This window comes from Syngnathus floridae, chromosome 6 (genome assembly GCF_059516105.1).
Source record: "Syngnathus floridae isolate MCC-2025c chromosome 6, RoL_Sflo_1.0, whole genome shotgun sequence".
NCBI classification, from domain to species: domain Eukaryota; kingdom Metazoa; phylum Chordata; class Actinopteri; order Syngnathiformes; family Syngnathidae; genus Syngnathus; species Syngnathus floridae.
Window position 1 is genome coordinate 15,347,396 of NC_142418.1, and position 17,843 is coordinate 15,365,238.

The 17,843-nt window shown below is 45.1% G+C and overlaps 2 protein-coding genes across 3 annotated transcripts in view; both read right to left on the minus strand.

Moving 5' to 3' along the window:
- The window catches only part of LOC148396826 (uncharacterized), a 43,568-nt gene extending 41,983 nt beyond the window's left edge, over window positions 1-1,585 (minus strand). The window contains exon 1 of one of the 2 annotated variants that reach the window (XM_088378500.1): window positions 1,415-1,585. The gene's annotated coding sequence lies outside the window, so the exon portion shown is untranslated. The remainder of the gene's footprint in view (window positions 1-1,414) is intronic. The other variant, XM_088378502.1, reaches the window with a different exon arrangement.
- Window positions 1,586-1,833: 248 nt separating this feature from the next.
- nuak1b (NUAK family, SNF1-like kinase, 1b) lies at window positions 1,834-16,627 on the minus strand. Its single transcript, XM_088378841.1, has 7 exons — window positions 15,393-16,627; window positions 11,678-11,798; window positions 8,561-8,712; window positions 7,551-7,616; window positions 7,170-7,289; window positions 5,747-5,879; window positions 1,834-5,681 (listed from the first exon to the last, which is right to left on the minus strand). The coding sequence occupies exons 1-7, from the start codon at window positions 15,657-15,659 to the stop codon at window positions 4,627-4,629; spliced, it is 1,914 nt and encodes a 637-aa protein (XP_088234967.1). The 5' UTR covers window positions 15,660-16,627; the 3' UTR covers window positions 1,834-4,626.
- Window positions 16,628-17,843: the final 1,216 nt, after the last annotated feature.

A 17,843-nucleotide genomic window follows, 5' to 3' on the forward strand; every position in this document is an offset into this window, starting at 1 on the left:
CTCTGTCACTTTTCGAATGACACAAAAATTACTTTTCTATAGTGGATTTTAATAATTGCAGTCATGTGGCTGGCCTCCCAAAAATACAACTTCAAGCTCCAACACAAATCTTTATGAACTGTAGTCACTTTTCACCTCACAAAAGTCAAAAATTAAATTCACCATTAACGCAATGTAAAATTAACACATAAAACAGTTGGTGACTAGCAAGTGGCTAGCTCAAAAAGCTAACGTACCTGGCTACGTCTTCACTGAGCTAATTAATGACACCAACTGAGTCACATTGGATTAATGACAATAAAGCAAGAAAAAAAACTACTATTATTTATAAAGGAAGTTAAAACTGATAAAACCTTACCTATGATTAACATTACCTGTAGGTGACAAGCTAGCAATGTAGCAGAGTCTAGCTTCACTTTCTCCATTTTCATTCTTGTCCGTGCTTTGCGATCTTGTGAAACATCATCAATCGCGACTCAAGTTGTGTTCCAATCGAAAGTATGCGTCAAGCAAGAATGCGCGGAATACAACACGCAGATGTTCTTCTTGTCTACTAGCTTTGCATTGGCTGCCGGCTTTTGAAGTTGGCTGGGAATATACACCGAGATGCATTTAGTGTTGCTATCAAAATGGCTGAGGAGAGGACACACATTGTTTTGTTTTTCCCTCTTTAATCGTTTTAATGAAATACGATGCAGGGAAGTGATTCTTCTTGAGTACATTCTTAGGAAGAGCTTATTTGCCGATTTATGAGACGACTGTGGAGCAGATTTTGTATTCCTTCTTACAATAAAAATGCCGATGCAGGGAAGTGATTCTTCTTAGGAAGAGCATATTTACCGATTTATGAGACGACTGTGGAGCAGATTTTGTATTCCTTCTTACAATAAAAATGCCGATTCTTTAACCAATCTTATTTCAAATTCACCTCACAGAAAATCCTCTGATTATTGAAAGCAAGCCAAGCAGAAAAACATACAATATGCCAACATGTAATAATCAGCAGCTGCGGGTTAGTATGATGTATTTTCTTGACATGTTATTAGAATAATATTGATTTTGATGATGTGCATTTGCCTGCTGTCAAATGGCCTTTTCTCTAATTGCACCATGCACAGATCGCCATTAGCACATTACAGCCTAAACGTTGGCTCGCTCGAGTCCACGATGACAAGTCGATGATTGAAGCTACATAAGAAAAAGTCAGCAGTTGCATCGAAGCTAGCAAACAGTGTCGTCGTGAGTAATTGCTGCTGTGATTAATGTGCTACAGCTGGCAAAAAAAAGTTACCCAATACTAAATGTGCTTGTCATTTTTAAAACAAGCATGCATAGAAGACCTGCTAAGAACCTTTTAAATGCATTCAAACTCTCATGTCATTTGCTAAAAAATGTAAAATGAATGCAGACTTACTTGTCCTGTTAAGGTGTGCTGGTCAAAAGAGCCCCCAAGCAACCACAACATGTTTTATTAGTTCCAGCTTAAGTTGAAGTTTTTTGTGGGAGGTCGAGCACGAATGGGAAACTGATTAATTTTCCAAAAAGTAAATGCTATGTATAGGAAATATACACTTGTGAGCTCTGACGCATTAACAGTCCATTGCCTTATTTTGGCAGAAATATTCCATAAAAGGTAATAAAAGGAGATTATTTTTTTTCCCCCCAAATGAAAAGTCCTCCCTTACAATATATGACATCATCGCTTACAGAGTGGCAGAACCAGACCTCAACTTGCCACCTAAGTTATGAAAACATTTTTTTTTTTTTCGGAGGGGGGACTAAAAGAAAGGCAAGATTTAAAAAAAAAAAAAAAAAAGACAACATGACGATGTGTGTTGTTCCAGATTTGTTTATTGTTTTGTGATTTGTTGTTACCACACTGCACATATTGTGCTGAACCCTGGCCGGATTTTTTTTTTTTTTTTTAAGACACTTGACAGGAGTTGAACTCGATTTGTTGCTTTGACAATTGAGATGATGCTTATTCCAAACATTGTTTCCCAAAAAACAGGCCAAAAAGCATGACTGAATGTAAATGGCTTGCTCACCAATAAATACAAGTATAAAACCACATTGATAATCATTTGCATTATCAAAAAAAAAAAAAAAAGTACAGAGAAGATACCAAAGGCACACAACTTAATCCACCTTGGCAGTCCAGGATCACCAAAAATAAAATACAAATCAAAATAATGGCAACAAGATTAATGAGCCACAAGAAAAGAAAGAATATTTAAATAACAAAATACTAATTTATTCTTATTATTGTCATAACAATCTCCAGTCAAGTTTTCCTATGATTCCACTTCCTGCTCACTAACAGATATTTTTCCAGTTTCATCATCACACGTTATCATCTTTATGTTCTTCCAGCATTTTGGACACGTGCGCTTTGGTAAATACATTTTGATATTTCCTTTTTTTTTTTTTTTTTTTTGGTTTATTCAAGGTGTTAGTGAACCAACACAAAGAGAGGAAAACTGTGACCAAATCGACCAAAATTAAAAACTCTTTCCCAGCCTTGCTATGAAAAAAGAAAAAAGTTCTTATATTTTGTAAAATCAAAAACAGAAGCATAATAAACGTAAAATACTAACATAGTATAATCTGATCACTGTAAATCCAGTTAACAATAAAAAAAAACAAGGCAATAGAATGCAATACAACACGCAATGTGTCTGTTTTTTTTTTGCAGGGGGGGGGCAGCACCAGAGGAGCCATCCTTGACACCACATTTATTCAACACCTTTTTTCCAGTCACGCCTTCCCAAACCTTTTAGGTACGCTGTCAATCAAACATCAATTGTAGTTTTAAAGCTCTATCGGCAGCCCTCGGGTGAGGGCGGGGTGGGTGGGGGGGTCGTAAACACAACGGAACGTAAGCTAACGCCAATGCTGAGATGATTTCATACGCCGGGGTATTCCCGGAGGGTCCTCGCAACTCCCTCGCCCCGTAAATTATCTTGCTCGCATCTTTGGTTGGAGAACATTTACCATCCTTCTGACTTTTTCTAATCCATTTCAATCTACTTCACAAGTCCTTCTACACAAACCAGATCCCACTAAATTCCTCTTTTCACTTTCCTCTCTTCCCTCAAATCAACTTTCTGTCAAACAATTGTGCTCGCTTGACATGGCCGACCCTCGAGGGCCGCACACCCATCTCTGCCTGGCGGGGCCCCGACATTTGGTTTAGTCAGCAACGGGTTTAAAAACACAAACAAACACCTGGTAGTTTAGTTGAGGGGGCGGGCCTCCCCTGGTTTAGCTCTACCGATGACGCTTTGGGTAAAACCCAATCTGACAAGTCTTTGGAAAAAAACAAAACTGGCTCACAAAGAAAACAACACAAATAAATGGTGGCGTGTGCACCTCCAGGCCTGTAGGGGGCAGCCATGACAAACTGAATTCTGTATTGTACGTTTAAAAAAAAAAGGCACTTCCTACATATTCCCCATCAACTGTCATGTGCAGGTATCGTTCCACCTGGATCCAAATGACATTTCCTTTTCTGAGTGCCATTGTGATCGGCACCTGCTTCCCACCCCGAGAACAGAATTATGAACATAATGACAGTTATAGTGTCGGTTGTATCCTTAAGAAAAACAATAAAGAGTTTGGACTCCAGTAATAGCAAACGCCCGTCAAGTTTTGCACGACGACGACAACAACAAAAAAAGAAAGAGTGACGCAAATATTAATAAATAAAACTTTTTGGAATAAGACCCTGGTTTGTTTGTAATCCCGTCTTCCAAAAAGCCATCATAAAAAAGGAAGTCAAGATCACAAAAGCCTGTGTGCTCTGTGTGAGTTCTTTAAGGTGCTTTTGTAAACGGACGACCGAGATTTTTTTTTTTTTCTTGTGGGGTCAGGCGGGGGCGGAGTCTGCGCTTCTTGTCGAGTGTGTAAACGCAGCAAAGTGGACAGGGGACCGGGAGTTGAGAAACACACTTGGGTGGCGTTGTGTAAGTGTGTATGTGTTTGTGTGCGTAGGTCAAGATTGTTCACAAAAGCCCTGACGGATATTCCACTGGCCTGAGAAGTGCACTTGAGTGTGTGTACTCAACGGCAGCGTATTGCGACAACACCAACAAAAACAGTCTTTTCACATGAAAACGTGAACATATCGAATCTTTTCGAGATGGATGAAGCGAGAATGGCTTGGCGATTCGTTGAAATTTCACCCGTTAAGTGCCATTGATGAGAATAGACGTCAAAAATCACTTTTTGTACCGGGCTGAATGAGTTAACCTTATTTTACTACGGTTATTGAAAAAAAGGAAACGGGTGGAGCCATTGCGGCAGCAGAAATAAAAAAAATATCAAATGCATGATAAGTTCCCGTGATCATGTGAAAAGACTGTTATACAAATTTCAAGTAAACATTCCATATTTTTCACATCATTTCTTTTTTTTAACGCCACCAATACGCTTCCCAAGTACGCTTATGAGTGTGTGAGCGTGTGTGTGTGTGTGTTGGCCTAACGATTCCCTCGAGATTTCAGCCCTGTTTGGATAACCGCTCCAATTTTTTATCCCAGTAACACACCGGTCGTGAATGCCTGGAAAACACACACGCGCTCACACACGCACACACAGAAGGAGTTGTGCTTCCTGTCCCATGTGTTAGGTGAGGTTGCTGCTGATGTCCAGGGCTTGCTGGTACACCTGAGTCATGTCCTCCAGGTCCCCCAGCAACGAGAAGCTGCCATTGTCCTGCGGGGAGCCTTTGCTTCTGGGGCCGCGGCCGAACTTGGGGCCTTGGAGCGCGGCGGGCGGCGGTTGGAAGCTAGCGAAGTTGGCTAGGTGCAGCAGGTTCTCGGCCGACACGCACGCTCTGATGTTGGGGCGCAGGAGCGGCGTGGAGGGGTGCCACTCTGCCGACTTGACCGAGCCGCCGTCTTCCCCGACCATGCTGGACGGCCGACTCTGACTTCGCGACAGGCCCGAGTCGGCGGCGGAAGGGGGCTCGCCGAGGGCTCCTCCGGCCGCCAGGGCCGCCGCCGAGGGGGGGCCGCTGTAGGTGGAGTACTTGCCGTTACGTTTCAAAATGCCCTTTCTTCCCATGGCTCTCTTGGGTGGCGAGGTGGCGAGCAGAGTCATGCTGGCTCCGCCCAGGAGCTCCGACGACTCGCTGCGCTCGGGCGAAGAGTAGTACCCTGATTCCCGCTGTTGGTTGTTCTTCAAGATGCCTTTTTTGGGCAGGGTGGGCACCATCTTTGCCGGCGAGCCTCCCCCAAAAGGCGTCTCTTCTTCTTCCCGATCTGGACTCGAGACCTCGCCGCCGCCTTGCGCTTGCTCAGGCCCGGACGTCCGGCCCTCCTCGGAGCCGACCGACTGCTGCTCCCCCGCCGCTCTGGTCTTCAAGATGCCTTTGGGTCTCTTCAGTCCCGGTTTGTCTTCGCCGCCACCGTCCGCCTGTCCGCCTTCTTCTTTCTTCGACTTTTTGGGCCTCTGGCGCAGTAGCTGGGGCAAGGCGGCCGGACCGCGTGGCTCAGTGCGGTTCTGCCAGTCGATGAAGCGGGCCAGCATGGGCGAGCCGCCGCGGTCCCGCTGGGCGTCGCAGTCGCACACGCTGTTCTTCCATCCCCAGTTGACCCACCAGTGATTGGCAATATCTTCCACGGTGGCTCGGCGCTCGGGGTTCACCATTAGCATCCACCGGATCAATCCCCGCGCATCTAAACAAAAAATGAAAACCATTTCGAAAACCATCTTGGAATTCCGCCGCGTCATCTCGACGTACCTGACGATTGCGTGGGCTCTTTGTAGTCGCCGTTGCTAATCTGGCGAATGAGGTTCTTGTGGTCGCCCCCGTCGAATGGCATGGTTCCGTACACCAGCGTGTACAACAGCACCCCCAGCGCCCAGCTGTCCACCTGGAGAAAAACCCCGACAATTCCATTCCGTCACTCGCCGCCGCAATTACGAAAAAACCCGCAAGTGCATTTGTGACTTTAACGCTACCTACGCATGTGGAATGTTACGTTATGCAACGGCGACTTAGTGGTCTTGAGGGTGATTAATGACTCATGGCATTAAAATAAATGTTGTGGAAAGAACTCAGAACAGACCCCTTTGAGTTATGCACAGGAGATTACGTTCATAACAAGCGCTCCAATGGCTTTTCCGTACTCGCTAGTCGACCGAGAGAGGCGGTGATGCATCACCGACACGTCTTTTGCGCTTCTTAACGACAAACGCCGGCGTTCCGCTGGGAAATGCCTCCTTTCCATCCAGATAAATCCTTTCCTTTTTTGCTCTGTACGTTGTGACCACCGAGCTAACTGCGGTTACATAAGACTTGCTGTGTGGGGGCGTGACGAGGTACGAGCTGCTGATTAGCGACGTGACGGTGACGCGTCTGGTCAGCGTCGAGCGGGCGGGCGGGAGGGGGGGGGGTGGGGGGGAGCGGAATCGAAAGGAATGTTCTCCTCCGGAGTCCCGATACAAGGTCAACAAAGAGGAAATTAGATAAGAGCAGTTAAGAGACTTCCTCCAAGGCTCTTGGTGTACATGGTGCTTTTTTTTTTGCTATCGAGTCCGAGGGCCAACGAGGGCGCGCTCTATTGTTGTGCGCTATTTCTGACAAAACTGCAATTTGAGGCCTCAACCCGACCGTGGACGTGTAATTTCCAATAGAGATTGGACGGCGGTGGTTTTTTTAGGACTCTCAAGGAAATTATAGTGAATTACGCTCAAGTGGGAGCTTTTTGTTTTATCTAAGTGAAAGTCATTTTGGCTATAAAATGCTTTGGTGTGGTCGGCATAGAATTCTTGTGACATAAAATCTCTCTGGTCTCAGTTATTTGTGCTTTAGCAATAAATCCAGATGGATGATACTGAAATTGTATTAGCCATGTCCTGTTTTGCAGGCCTCCTCAAGATTTTCATGTGACCACCAGTGCTCTTTGATTCAATACTGCTCATTCCAATCCAATTAGACGGAAGGGAAGTTGAGCGGGATAAATATCCTCCGATTTCTCACATCAAAAGAGGGAAGAGGACTGGACGGGTGCTAATCCCATCAAAGGAGTGCAAATCGGGCCTACCGTACAATTTGGCGACGGCGATGATTACAAAGGTGTTAACGAGATCCGCCGCCGGGTGCTAAGGACGGCGACGGAAAGTAGCAAACGCCCTTGAGAGTCGGCGTCATTGGCGCTCACCTCCGGCCCGCGGTACGGCCTCCCGTTGACGATCTCGGGCGAAGCGTAGAGCGGGCTGCCGCAAAACGTTTGCAGCAGCTTGTCTTTGTGGTAGAGGTTGGATAGGCCGAAGTCAGCAATCTGTAAAAAAAAAAAAAAAGAAAGAAAATGTTGGCATTTATCTGTCGCTCATAAATGGAGATTTTGTTTTTTCTTTTAAAGGTTACTTTAATATTTCTGTAAAAAAAAAAATAAGTAAATGTTGCCATTTAGCCGTCGCTCATAAATGAAGAGATTTTTTTTTTAAGGTTACTTTAATATTACTGTAAAAAAAAAAAGAAAATAATGCCATTTACCGGTCGCTCATCAACGAAGCCTTTTTTTAATTTTTTTAAAGCTTACCTTGATATTACAGTTTTCATCCAGTAGCACGTTTTCCAGTTTCAAATCCCTGTGCACCACTCCATTCTGAAATCCGACACGCAAGTCAATCATTAAAAAGAACCATTCGGTGCCATATTTCCCAAAGGCAATCTCACTGACGCCATTACATCACCTAATTTCACCAGAGCTCTTATTCTGGTTGTTTAAAAACCCAAATATGAGCTTATTTGGGGTTTTGCGGGTGCTTACATGGGGTCTTGCGCAAGCGACAACATTGCCAAAATGTGGCTTTTTCCCGGGGTCAGTGACATCATTGTAACATTTAGAATTGAAGCTCATGATTTCTCAGAATTCACTTTTATCAAGTGATAGTTTCGCCTAAAGTGAAACCGACTCCCTCATTGTCTCCTCGTGTTGACATCTGCTGTGGCTTTGTCACAAACAACTCCAGCGGCCTGTAATTTCCAGCCTGTGTGTGAATCCAAAATTGAGATCACCATCCCAGCGGACGGACGGGCCACATCTGCATGACACTGCCCGATTGGCTGATCCCACCGAGATATATTTACTCGCTGTGGCGGTGAGTCATGCTGCCCCGCCCGCTTTGCGATTATCTGGTAAGGATGAGGGATGATTCTTTGTGAGCGACTCCCCCTATCTGGGGGCCGTGACATCATCCTTATCTTCAGCTCAGGCACGACAAGGAGGGAAGCCCGTCCAATCGAGGCCCGCCAATCCGCGGGGAATTACAGAGGTGCGGAAAACCCGATTTGACACGGGCGCGGCCGCTTTTAAATCCTCGGGGAGATCTCGGGCGGCTTTAGCGGGGTATCCTGGAACACCCACGGATGGTGTGTCAGATGAGGAAACTAGCCTGTGTTCCGTCTTCACTCCGAAACAGATGACTCTCTTGGTGGAGAGTGCCAAGAAAAGCATACAAAGGCTTGCTGATGAACTGTCTATAACGTGGAGGTGAACGTTACACATGGCGGAGCCTGAAAAACACATCCGGATGAAAACCTTCTTACCTTGTGGCAATGATGCACGGCGGAGACAATCTGCCGAAAGAAGTGTCGCGTCTCCCGCTCGCTCAGGCGCCGCCGCTCGCTGATGTAGTCGTACAGCTCGCCCTTGCTGGCGTACTCCATGACGATCACGATCTTGTCTTTGTTCTCAAACACTGAGGGGCGAGCACGAGACTTGGTCACAGTGTGTCCTCCATATTATATAAATATATATATAGTATATATAAAATATATATATATATATATTGAAATAATGTAAAAATAAAATAAAAAATATAAAAAATCAAAATCAAAATATAATATATATATATAGAGAGAGATTTTTTTATAAAAATATATATATACATATATAAATAAATTTAAAAAATGGAACAGAAGAGTGTGTGACATTATCAACATGTCCAAAAGACGAAAACGCCTCTTCGGTGGGAATAGCGCACTTCTCCTAGTGAGCACCTCACGTGCCGTCTGGCCCATCAGAGTAAGGGAGGGCCTGTTAACTCAATCAAAAGCGCTCCTCGGGGATGGCGGGTCAGGGAAAAGAGACCCGCCAAAGGAGTTCTCAAACAAACTCTCGGCTGTTGTATCAAACGATGCCCTGGACACGTCACACTTCAACATCATGTCACCACATTTCTCAAAGCACTCCCACGTTCCCCAACGAGGCATCTGATAGCCTCCTATGAAGGATTACACAATAACATGAAAAAAACATTTCCAACTATTCGTGTGCATGAACTCATTAAGTGCCAAGAACGACTTAAGCTGTCCGTTATCGCCAAAACGTCTTCCATGCATGTGTTTCATACGTTTAACAATAAAGAGCAGCGTCAAGGTTTCTCCATCTGGCAGATCGTTTCAACTTGGTGACATCACCTATTAAGAGGATGAAAGTGGACGACTGACAAGATGGCAATGTCGGCTCCATATTGCGGGGCCTGAATTTTTTTTTTCCCACACAGCGGGGTCACCGGGGGTGAGGGGCTCGGCTTTCCCGCACCCTTGAGTGAGCACCTTCAGAGCCTGTCACCCCCCCTCCCCTTTTTCTTCCCGGGGTCCTTTTAAAGATATAATCCTCTGCAAAAACACACAGTTGCTGAGTGATGGTAATGCTCCCTGATTGACTGTCTGGACGCTGAGGAAGTCACAGACGGGATGTGGAGGGGAGGGGGGGCTCGGAAGGGGGTGAGCAGATGGAGCCTTCTGATTGGCCGAGGAGAGTTGTGACCCTGTCTGACATGCACCGTGACCTGACCCCAGCGGAGTTGCTCTTGATGTGAACATTCTCAGCTTGCACTCCCGTTCACCTTTGACCTCCACTGCTGGACTAATTACCAGGCTTACGTAACTAACACTTAACTATCACTCAACTGGGCTTTGTTCAGCTTATCCATACTGACTGATTGATTGGTGAAGTGTAAAAAAACTGAAAAAAAAATGATTTCATTCTTTGTTTCTTTTTTAAAAATTCTACAACTTGGCTAAGCAGCTTCCACTGTTCAGGGAAAAGTTCCATTATTTTGCAAAGCAATCTTTCAATCATCAATGGCTACCAAATAAATTCGATTTATTTTATGGTGGGGGAAACCATTTGTTATTATGCTATTAAAAGGCAAAATAAATTGATGCCAATTTGTAAGATTTGGAACATTTTTCAAAGGCTCAGACTGACATCCGAAGTCTTCACGACCGCAATACGAGCATTTGAGCAACACTAAGCGCTTAGAGTGGTTGTTTTAAAAAAAAGGGGGGGAAGGGGGGGGTCACTGAGGTACAACAAATCCCCTGTTGAAAGCGCCGTGCGGCAAGGGTGTGGTAAAACTCTGTCTTCGCACGCCTGGCTGCTCGGACTTTGCTTCATGGGCGGGAGCTCTTGGGAAGGCAAAATGCGGGGGCCTCGTTGACGTGGGCACACCAGCGCCTGCTGTGTTGTGGAGTCGCTCGGGGAAGTTTATAAAGCAGCTGCGCTTCAGTTCTTCAAACGACCGCCCGCCGGGTACGCCCCCATGACCAACCGCTGTTTGTTGTCGGCGCTTTACTGATAACAACTTTGCAACGTGACAAAAGGGACAGCGGTTAGACCAGTTTGGTGCTTGGCACACAAGCGGCTTGCCAGCCATTGTGCCGGGCCAGCTGTCAGTAAAAATAGCCGCGGGTCACAAATCAAGCCAAAGCGCTTTGGCGACTTTTTGCATTCTGAAGGGATGATGAACCGCGAGCGATATGTTGGAAAAAATTCAATGGGAATTGTTTGGCCTTTTTACACTGGCCATTAACTGCAATCTCCGCAGGCCAGGCAGTCAGGTCATTTTAGACACAAATATTATTCCATGCATTTTGACCTCATGGTAAATGTCGCTCAGGGTGGAGGCTTTCAGACACCGCTCCACTCAGTGAAGGCTTTAACAGACACTGGAAAAGCCCCTCAAATTACAAACGTCAGCATTTGTGTTCAAAAGCTGTTATTCCACCCAATTCAGGAACGGCTAGCTTGAAAAATGCTGTTAAAATGCCAATGTAAGCACTTTTTTTTTTTTTTATACTGAGGAATAAGTGTGTTTTTACAAATATTCGTGGACTTAGCGTGACCTGTCTTGATGGTTTTAAAGAGTAGTAGATGGATGCTGACATGGCTCCAGGGAAGACTTAAGGTCTTTCCTCGCGGTTTCTTAGCATTAGCGGTGGATAGCAGTCAGACGGGGTGACTGGGGTCAATCCGACACGCTCGCATATAGGAAGACGCACACGCAAAACGGAGCTCCACGAGCAACTTTCACAAGTGCAGTCTGGTTCGCAGCTGCTGTTGTCTTTTAAGCGTCAGCAGATGTCTGGCCCGGAGATCAAGACCGAGGATGAGACCTCAGATGTGGGAGAGGCGATCCCTCGGAACGCGCGTGCGTGCACGTACGCGCGCCTGCGCACGTGCACACAAAGGCCGGCGAAAGCCATCTAAACTTTCCGAGGCAGAGAAGATGAATAACATCCAGAGGTTTTTTTTTTTTTTTTCCTAAATGACATCTGCTTGTCATAACATGGCAATGCTATGAGGTTGGACATGGGCGTTTGGTTTCATGTGTGTTGAAGCGTGCGTGGCAATTTGTTGCACACACGTGTGCTCACCTTCGTATATGGAGATGATGTGCGGGTGGCGGAGCGATGACATGATCTCAATCTCACGGCGGATGTGAACCATGTCCTGCTCGTCCTTGATTTTCTCCTTCCGAATAGACTTGATCGCCACCTGTGAAAAATAAAAGGGCCTTAGTTAGCCAAACAAGCTAAAAATAGAACAATGATGAGAAGACATTCTTAAGATTTTCTAATGTTGAAAGATGAATTAATGTTGATGCAACTCAGCTAATGTATTTATCTATTTTTTACTTTTTACTGTCCATTGAAGGGGGATTGGACATGTAGCATTTTGCATCTTATTTCTCATTATCGCCACCTAGAGGAGTGGAGTTTAACAGCATTACGTAAGCGCATTATGGCCGCTTGCAGTTTTACTTTTCAATGTGTTTATGTGAAGCTCAAAATGCTAATTTTGCTAATGAGGGCAAGTGCTATGGAAAATACAAACAGCAACTTGAATCTCGCTCGTGTGCACCAAGTAAGTAAAATAACTCAAGCAATTTTCTCTCACATTTACCAAACTAATTCAACGCCAAAAGAGAAACCAAAAGGAAAAACACAACATTGCTGTGTGACAACAACAAAAATCAATACCTAATCTTATCAGTGAACTTTACACTGACTTGTGTGACTGTTCTGTTTTAACGGAAGACATTTGATGCGGTTATTTTTTCTGATTTGAGGTCATGGCGTTCTTTGACCCTATCAGCTGCCTCTGCTGACGCGAGATGAGTCAGAAGAGGAGGCGTCATTCGCACGGTGTAATTTACAAGATGAAGGTGCTGGCGTGCGGGGGTTCATAATGGATGCTTGCTTTGTGCTCTTCAGGTACCCCCCTCCTCCTCCCAGCCTATATTTAACCAGGTATTAGTCAGTGTCACCCTTGAGAGATGAGAGAGGGAGGGAAAGAGAGGGGGGGGGGGGTCCAAAACTGTCTACCTGGGAGCAGCTGAGTATGAAAAAGAACAAAAAGGTGAGAAGGTCTTTTGTCGTTTTGGCAAAGGGGGTTAGGGTGAGCCAAAAGCACCAGGCCGTGTTTCCTCACCTGTCAGAGTCTTTGAAAGGACAGTAAGTCACCACACTTATTTTTAGTCATTCTATTTTAGGAGATTAAGAAAAACGCTTTTGGGAATTTTTTTTTTTCTTCAAACGAGGAATCTGGGAACGCAAGACCGAATGAGCCGCCGCCTCCTCGGCTTGCCAACGAGGAGGTCAAGCCGTCGTGGCAATGCGAGCAAGCCTTAAATGAGAGGCTACTCCAAATAACGCGATAAAATATACAGTGGCGCACATGTCACTGTAATTGCAGCCTAAACATTCTTGCATGAAGTCCTGGCGTTCTTTTGATGCGGGCCGCAACGCAGTCCGTTCGTTTTTGTTAGTTTAAACTTTTGTCCTTCGCTATCTTAGCACGACTCTTCTGAGGAGCCCTGGCTTTATATTTCAAGCGGACCAAACCACGGGCAGTAGCCGGTGCCAAGCTAATTATCGTGTACATCCATAAAAATAAGCCCAAACCGGAATGGTGCTCTTCCACGGCATGCTTGATTACATACAATTGAAAGAAATTATACGAGAATAAACAAGATGGAGTTGCTGGCGCTGTGTTGACAATTAGTAAAAGTTGTTTGTGTTTCTTCATTAAATTTACGAGCTTTTTATCCGCAACGTTGCAGAAGGTGAGTCATCCTCCTTGGATTTATTAAATCAAGAATTCACTCATTTAGGAAATACCTGAGTAATGACCTATAAAGTTTGCATGCACAGCTAAGTTAGCATTTTTCACCTTTGTTTTGTTAAATTGGGGGAGCAATCTATCTTGTAGTGATGCTAATTTTGGCGCCACGATGCTAACCCGCACCCACAAAAGGGTCTTGAGAGCAAGCCAGGTATCTGTTGCGTGTCTCCTCATGTTCTCCCGCCCTGACCCCGACGTGGATCATTAAACGGGACCGCAGACCGTCCATTCGCCAGCTGGCTAACACAGCTACATTTGTCCTTAAGTGTAACCCTATTACTGTCACTCAAAGTCAATAGGCGCTCCCCCCCCCCTTACGCCAGGTATGGGGCCGACCGACCCCCCGCCTGGTTTGCAACAAGCCGTTTGAAGTGAAAGTCGGCGCTCCGCTTCACTGGAGCCTGACATCTTCTTACTCTTTCTCAGATCATTAAAACAGATGAAAGATTCATCGTCAGCTCGCCCATCCCCGTGTTTCCAAAAGGTCCCCGGCGTCTCTTATGTATTGTATTGGACTTGAGTCACAGTTCGTGGCGAGGGGGGGAGGAAGAGGCCCCCTCATTCTTCGGGAGAAATGTATTCCCAAACGAGCCCAAAGATCGTAATACCTCATCAACGGGGCTGCGTAGAGCGTAGGAATGTCGGCGTTTTCCCTTTCCAGTACCTCTCCGTTGTTGAGCCATGATGTCATGTGATGCTTTAAGATTGTTTTCATATAATATTGTTAGGCTCCGAAAAGAGGCTCTCCTCGAGGGTTCACCCTCTTCGCCTCCCCCCTTCCTCGTTTTACGGTCATGTTATGCGCTGATCGACTTTTGCGGTTGGTTAGGTGCATACTGTGACTGATTTCCAGACTGGATTGCTAGCATAGCGATTTACGGTCCGCTTACATTGGGAACAAGCAGGGCACTAGGCCAGTAGAAGATGCGGTCGGTGGTATTTGGCACGAGTTTGTAAAGTTCGTTATTGCCACCAGAAGAACCAGATTACAAGAGTAGCCCCCTCCCAAATAAAAATAATTTGAATGATAATACTTTGCTTTACTTTTCCTTGCAGCGCCATCATTCTTTAGCATGACTTGGAAAAAGACAAACGATAATTTAAACAGCCAGCTTTCGAGTAAGTAATCATACCCAGACTGCCTTTAAGCCAAGCATGAGCTCATTCACTATCTGCATGAGATACCACAAGTATACGTTGCGCAATTTCATGAGCAAAATATTTTCACAGTGAAGCTGCGGAAATGTCAATAACAAAACAAAGTCAAGCATGGAGAGAAGGCCAGGGGCTATGTAATATTGGTGTGTGTGTGGGGGGGGGATGAGGTTGGGAGGGGCATCACTGGTGACCTATATTTAGTTCTCCCTCACTATTCTCAGCACATGGAAAGTTCCTCGTGTCCTGCCAGGTTGGGCACCCGAGGTCAAATTTTGCCACACATGGTAATCATCGGTCATCTGTCAGGATATCGTACATCTCAAACGTGATGATGCTGTTGTCAAGGGCGGGCGATGTGTTTTGCATCAACAAATAACTGGGGATGCTGGGGTTACTTTATCTTTCCTGTTTTGACGTTAGCACAAAGTGACAATCAAAGTGTACTTTTACATTTTGCCTATTTTGGGTGGCTTGGGGAAGGTCATTGGTGTCAGAGAGGCAATAGCCTAGTTTGCACTCAGTCATCCGGTCGTGGGGCCGCTGCATGGACTGAGGCGTGTGTGCAGTTGGTCTCATGGGCCCTTTGGCGTAAGTGCGTGGGGGGGGGGGGGGTATCCCCGGCGCACATGCAGATGACAGACATAAACAAAGGTGGAAAACATTTTTTCTAAATATATAAGAAATATATCAGTAAAATTGAAAAGTGGTCAGAAAAATGAACAAGTGCAGAGTATTTTTTTGTTTTTCCATCACTGGACATTTAAAAAGAAACATGCATGCGTGCAAGCTATATGATCAACGCCTTACCTCTCTGCCAGAGTGGCGTTCAATGGCCTTCTTGACTTTGCCGTACGTGCCTCTCCCCAGCGTCTCCAGCAGCTCGTAGCGGTGCTTCAGGTTGTGCTTGTGGTGGTGTTTCTTCACGCCGAGGTTCCTCCTGCCGCCATCGCCGCCCGTCGGGGTCTCCTCAGGGGAGCGTCCGGCGGGCAGCGGTGACGGACCCCCACAACTTTGGCCCCTGGAGGGCTCGGAGCGACTCGCTCCCCGGCGGGGCGTCAGGTAGGCGGTCTCCATCTCACTAATCTAACGCGCGTCTTATTATAAATCAGACGCGAGCTCGCAATAAGAAATTAATATACAGTAATACTTATAGGCCTAATAATAGTCATAAATAAATAAATTACAAGGAATAACGAACAAGCTACTTGTCATATTCGTCCACGTGGAAGCAAATATTTCCAGATTGTCTTAAAAAACGATCACTGTCATGTTAACGTCCTAACCATCTACTTAGCATACAAAAGTCTACAAAAAAATGGCGTTTATTTCATTAAAAAGAATATTAATTGCGTAATAATAAGGTATTATATTAAATTCAGTCGATCATTCGACTTTAAGATGATATATCGTCTATAATGCGCCTCTAATAATAAATATATCACATAGGCTACTCCTCAATCGACTAGTAAGGTCTGTCCGTGTGTCATTTGGGGCTCGCTCGCATCTTCTGTGCTCCTGAACGCTGCCAACATCACTGACTCACATCGACAAGGCGAGAAAGCTGCGACGAAACCGGCGTTTTGGATGAAGATGACCCTCATGGTTGCCCGCTGCTCATTCATCCGGACTCAGCCGCGTTTCGCCGTGCGCCTGCGGGCTCCGTGCCGTGGTCGACCCGGGTTGAGGTGTGCGGTGCTCGGACGCGATCAAGAGCGGAGACGCTGTGGATAATGCCATGGTCGTTTTGCTGTGGCTGTCTCGCTCCCTTCCTTCCTTGGCTTTTTCTCTCTCTCGCTTCTTTCTGATCCTCTTCTCTCGTCCCTTTTCCTCTTTACTTAACGTAAAGGAAGGAAGGATCGAAGGCCGGTGGGCGGGGATTGCGCAGTCATCCTCCTCCTTTGGTGTCTTCCTCCTCCTTTGTGAGCTCTCTCGCTCTTTCTCTCCCTCTCGAAACCGCTGCAGCTGATGAGTAAGGGGGGGCGTAGCTGGCGACTCCCCTGCAGACCCCTCTCCTCTTTTTCCTCAGAATTCATCCATCTGCTCTCAAGACTTGGAGCGTTAACCAATTTACAAGCATGGCACTGAAAGCACAGAAATAAAAAACGACATTAAAGTGTTTCATTTTAGTGGTGATGGACTTCCAACTAAAAAATCATGTCCTGTACAGGTTGTTTTAAATGCCACTCTAATATATTCCACAATTACAGGTGTCCCGCGGGCCAAATCCAGCCCGCCGAACTTTCCAATTCGGCCCGCAACTGGATTCCATAATTATGAGGAGCACAGCGAAAATATTATGTGGTCAACAATAAAGTCCACACATGAGGGGTGCTCGGTTATATCATTTAAGGATTGTCTCACTGTCCACAAATATATTAGATTCCAATGTGAACCTACAGAGGGACAAGGAACGAGATAGATCACATTTAAAACTCTCAAAATTACAAGAACAGACAATTTTGGAGTGTGATGGGGGGTCTTTTTGCGCACACATTGGATAATGGTAGACCATTTGCAACATAAAAGGACATTAGCTACTTTTACAAAATGTTCTTGGGAAAGGGGGAGACCAACATTTAATGGGTTCCTCCTGAGCCCACACCACACTCATCACTGGCGAGGTTTTTGGGTGGTTCAAGTCATCCTGTTACTGTTTGTGTAATCTTGTTTACAGATAAAGTGACAGAGGGACTAACGGTTGGAAAAACCACATCCTTAAAGTATGGAAGTCATCCTGCTTTTGTTGTCTTGGAAATGAGAACAAGCTTCGAGCTGTTTGAGCTCTTTCATGGATGGATGGATGCTGAGGTGACGTCTCCTTAGACATGCGTGCTGTTTTGCGGGTCAACACTGCCCTCTTGTGGCGATATGAACGTTTTACATATGCCATTTATGAATATGAATTAAAATATAATTCTATATGGTATGAAAAATAGTTGCTGTGATGAGTGTATTTTATCTATAATAAAACACACTGGAAAACATGTTTTTTTTATACAGTTGTACAGAAAAATAAATGTATAGTGTAGAAATAGATGAAATTGATGAACTATTAAGGCCACAATATATCTTAGTTGAAACTATACAACTTTTTGATTTAAAAACTATACTACTTTAGTCTTGTAAAACTATAATTTTAAAAAATATACATTGATTTGATAACTTTAAAAAATATACACAATCTATTATGAAAATACACAACGTTATTCTTGTAAAATTACGACTTAGATCTGACAAAGGACAAATTTAAAACAACTT

Bases quoted from the DNA above. Each gene is read 5' to 3' on its own strand.
- nuak1b (XM_088378841.1), bottom strand. From the start codon at position 15,659: ATGGAGACCGCCTACCTGACGCCCCGCCGGGGAGCGAGTCGCTCCGAG. The intron at 11,799-15,392 runs GTAAGGCGTTGA...TATTTTTCACAG, and splicing joins AACGCCACTCTGGCAGAGAG to GTGGCGATCAAGTCTATTCG. The intron at 5,682-5,746 runs GTACGTCGAGAT...TTTTTTGTTTAG, and splicing joins AGAGCCCACGCAATCGTCAG to ATGCGCGGGGATTGATCCGG.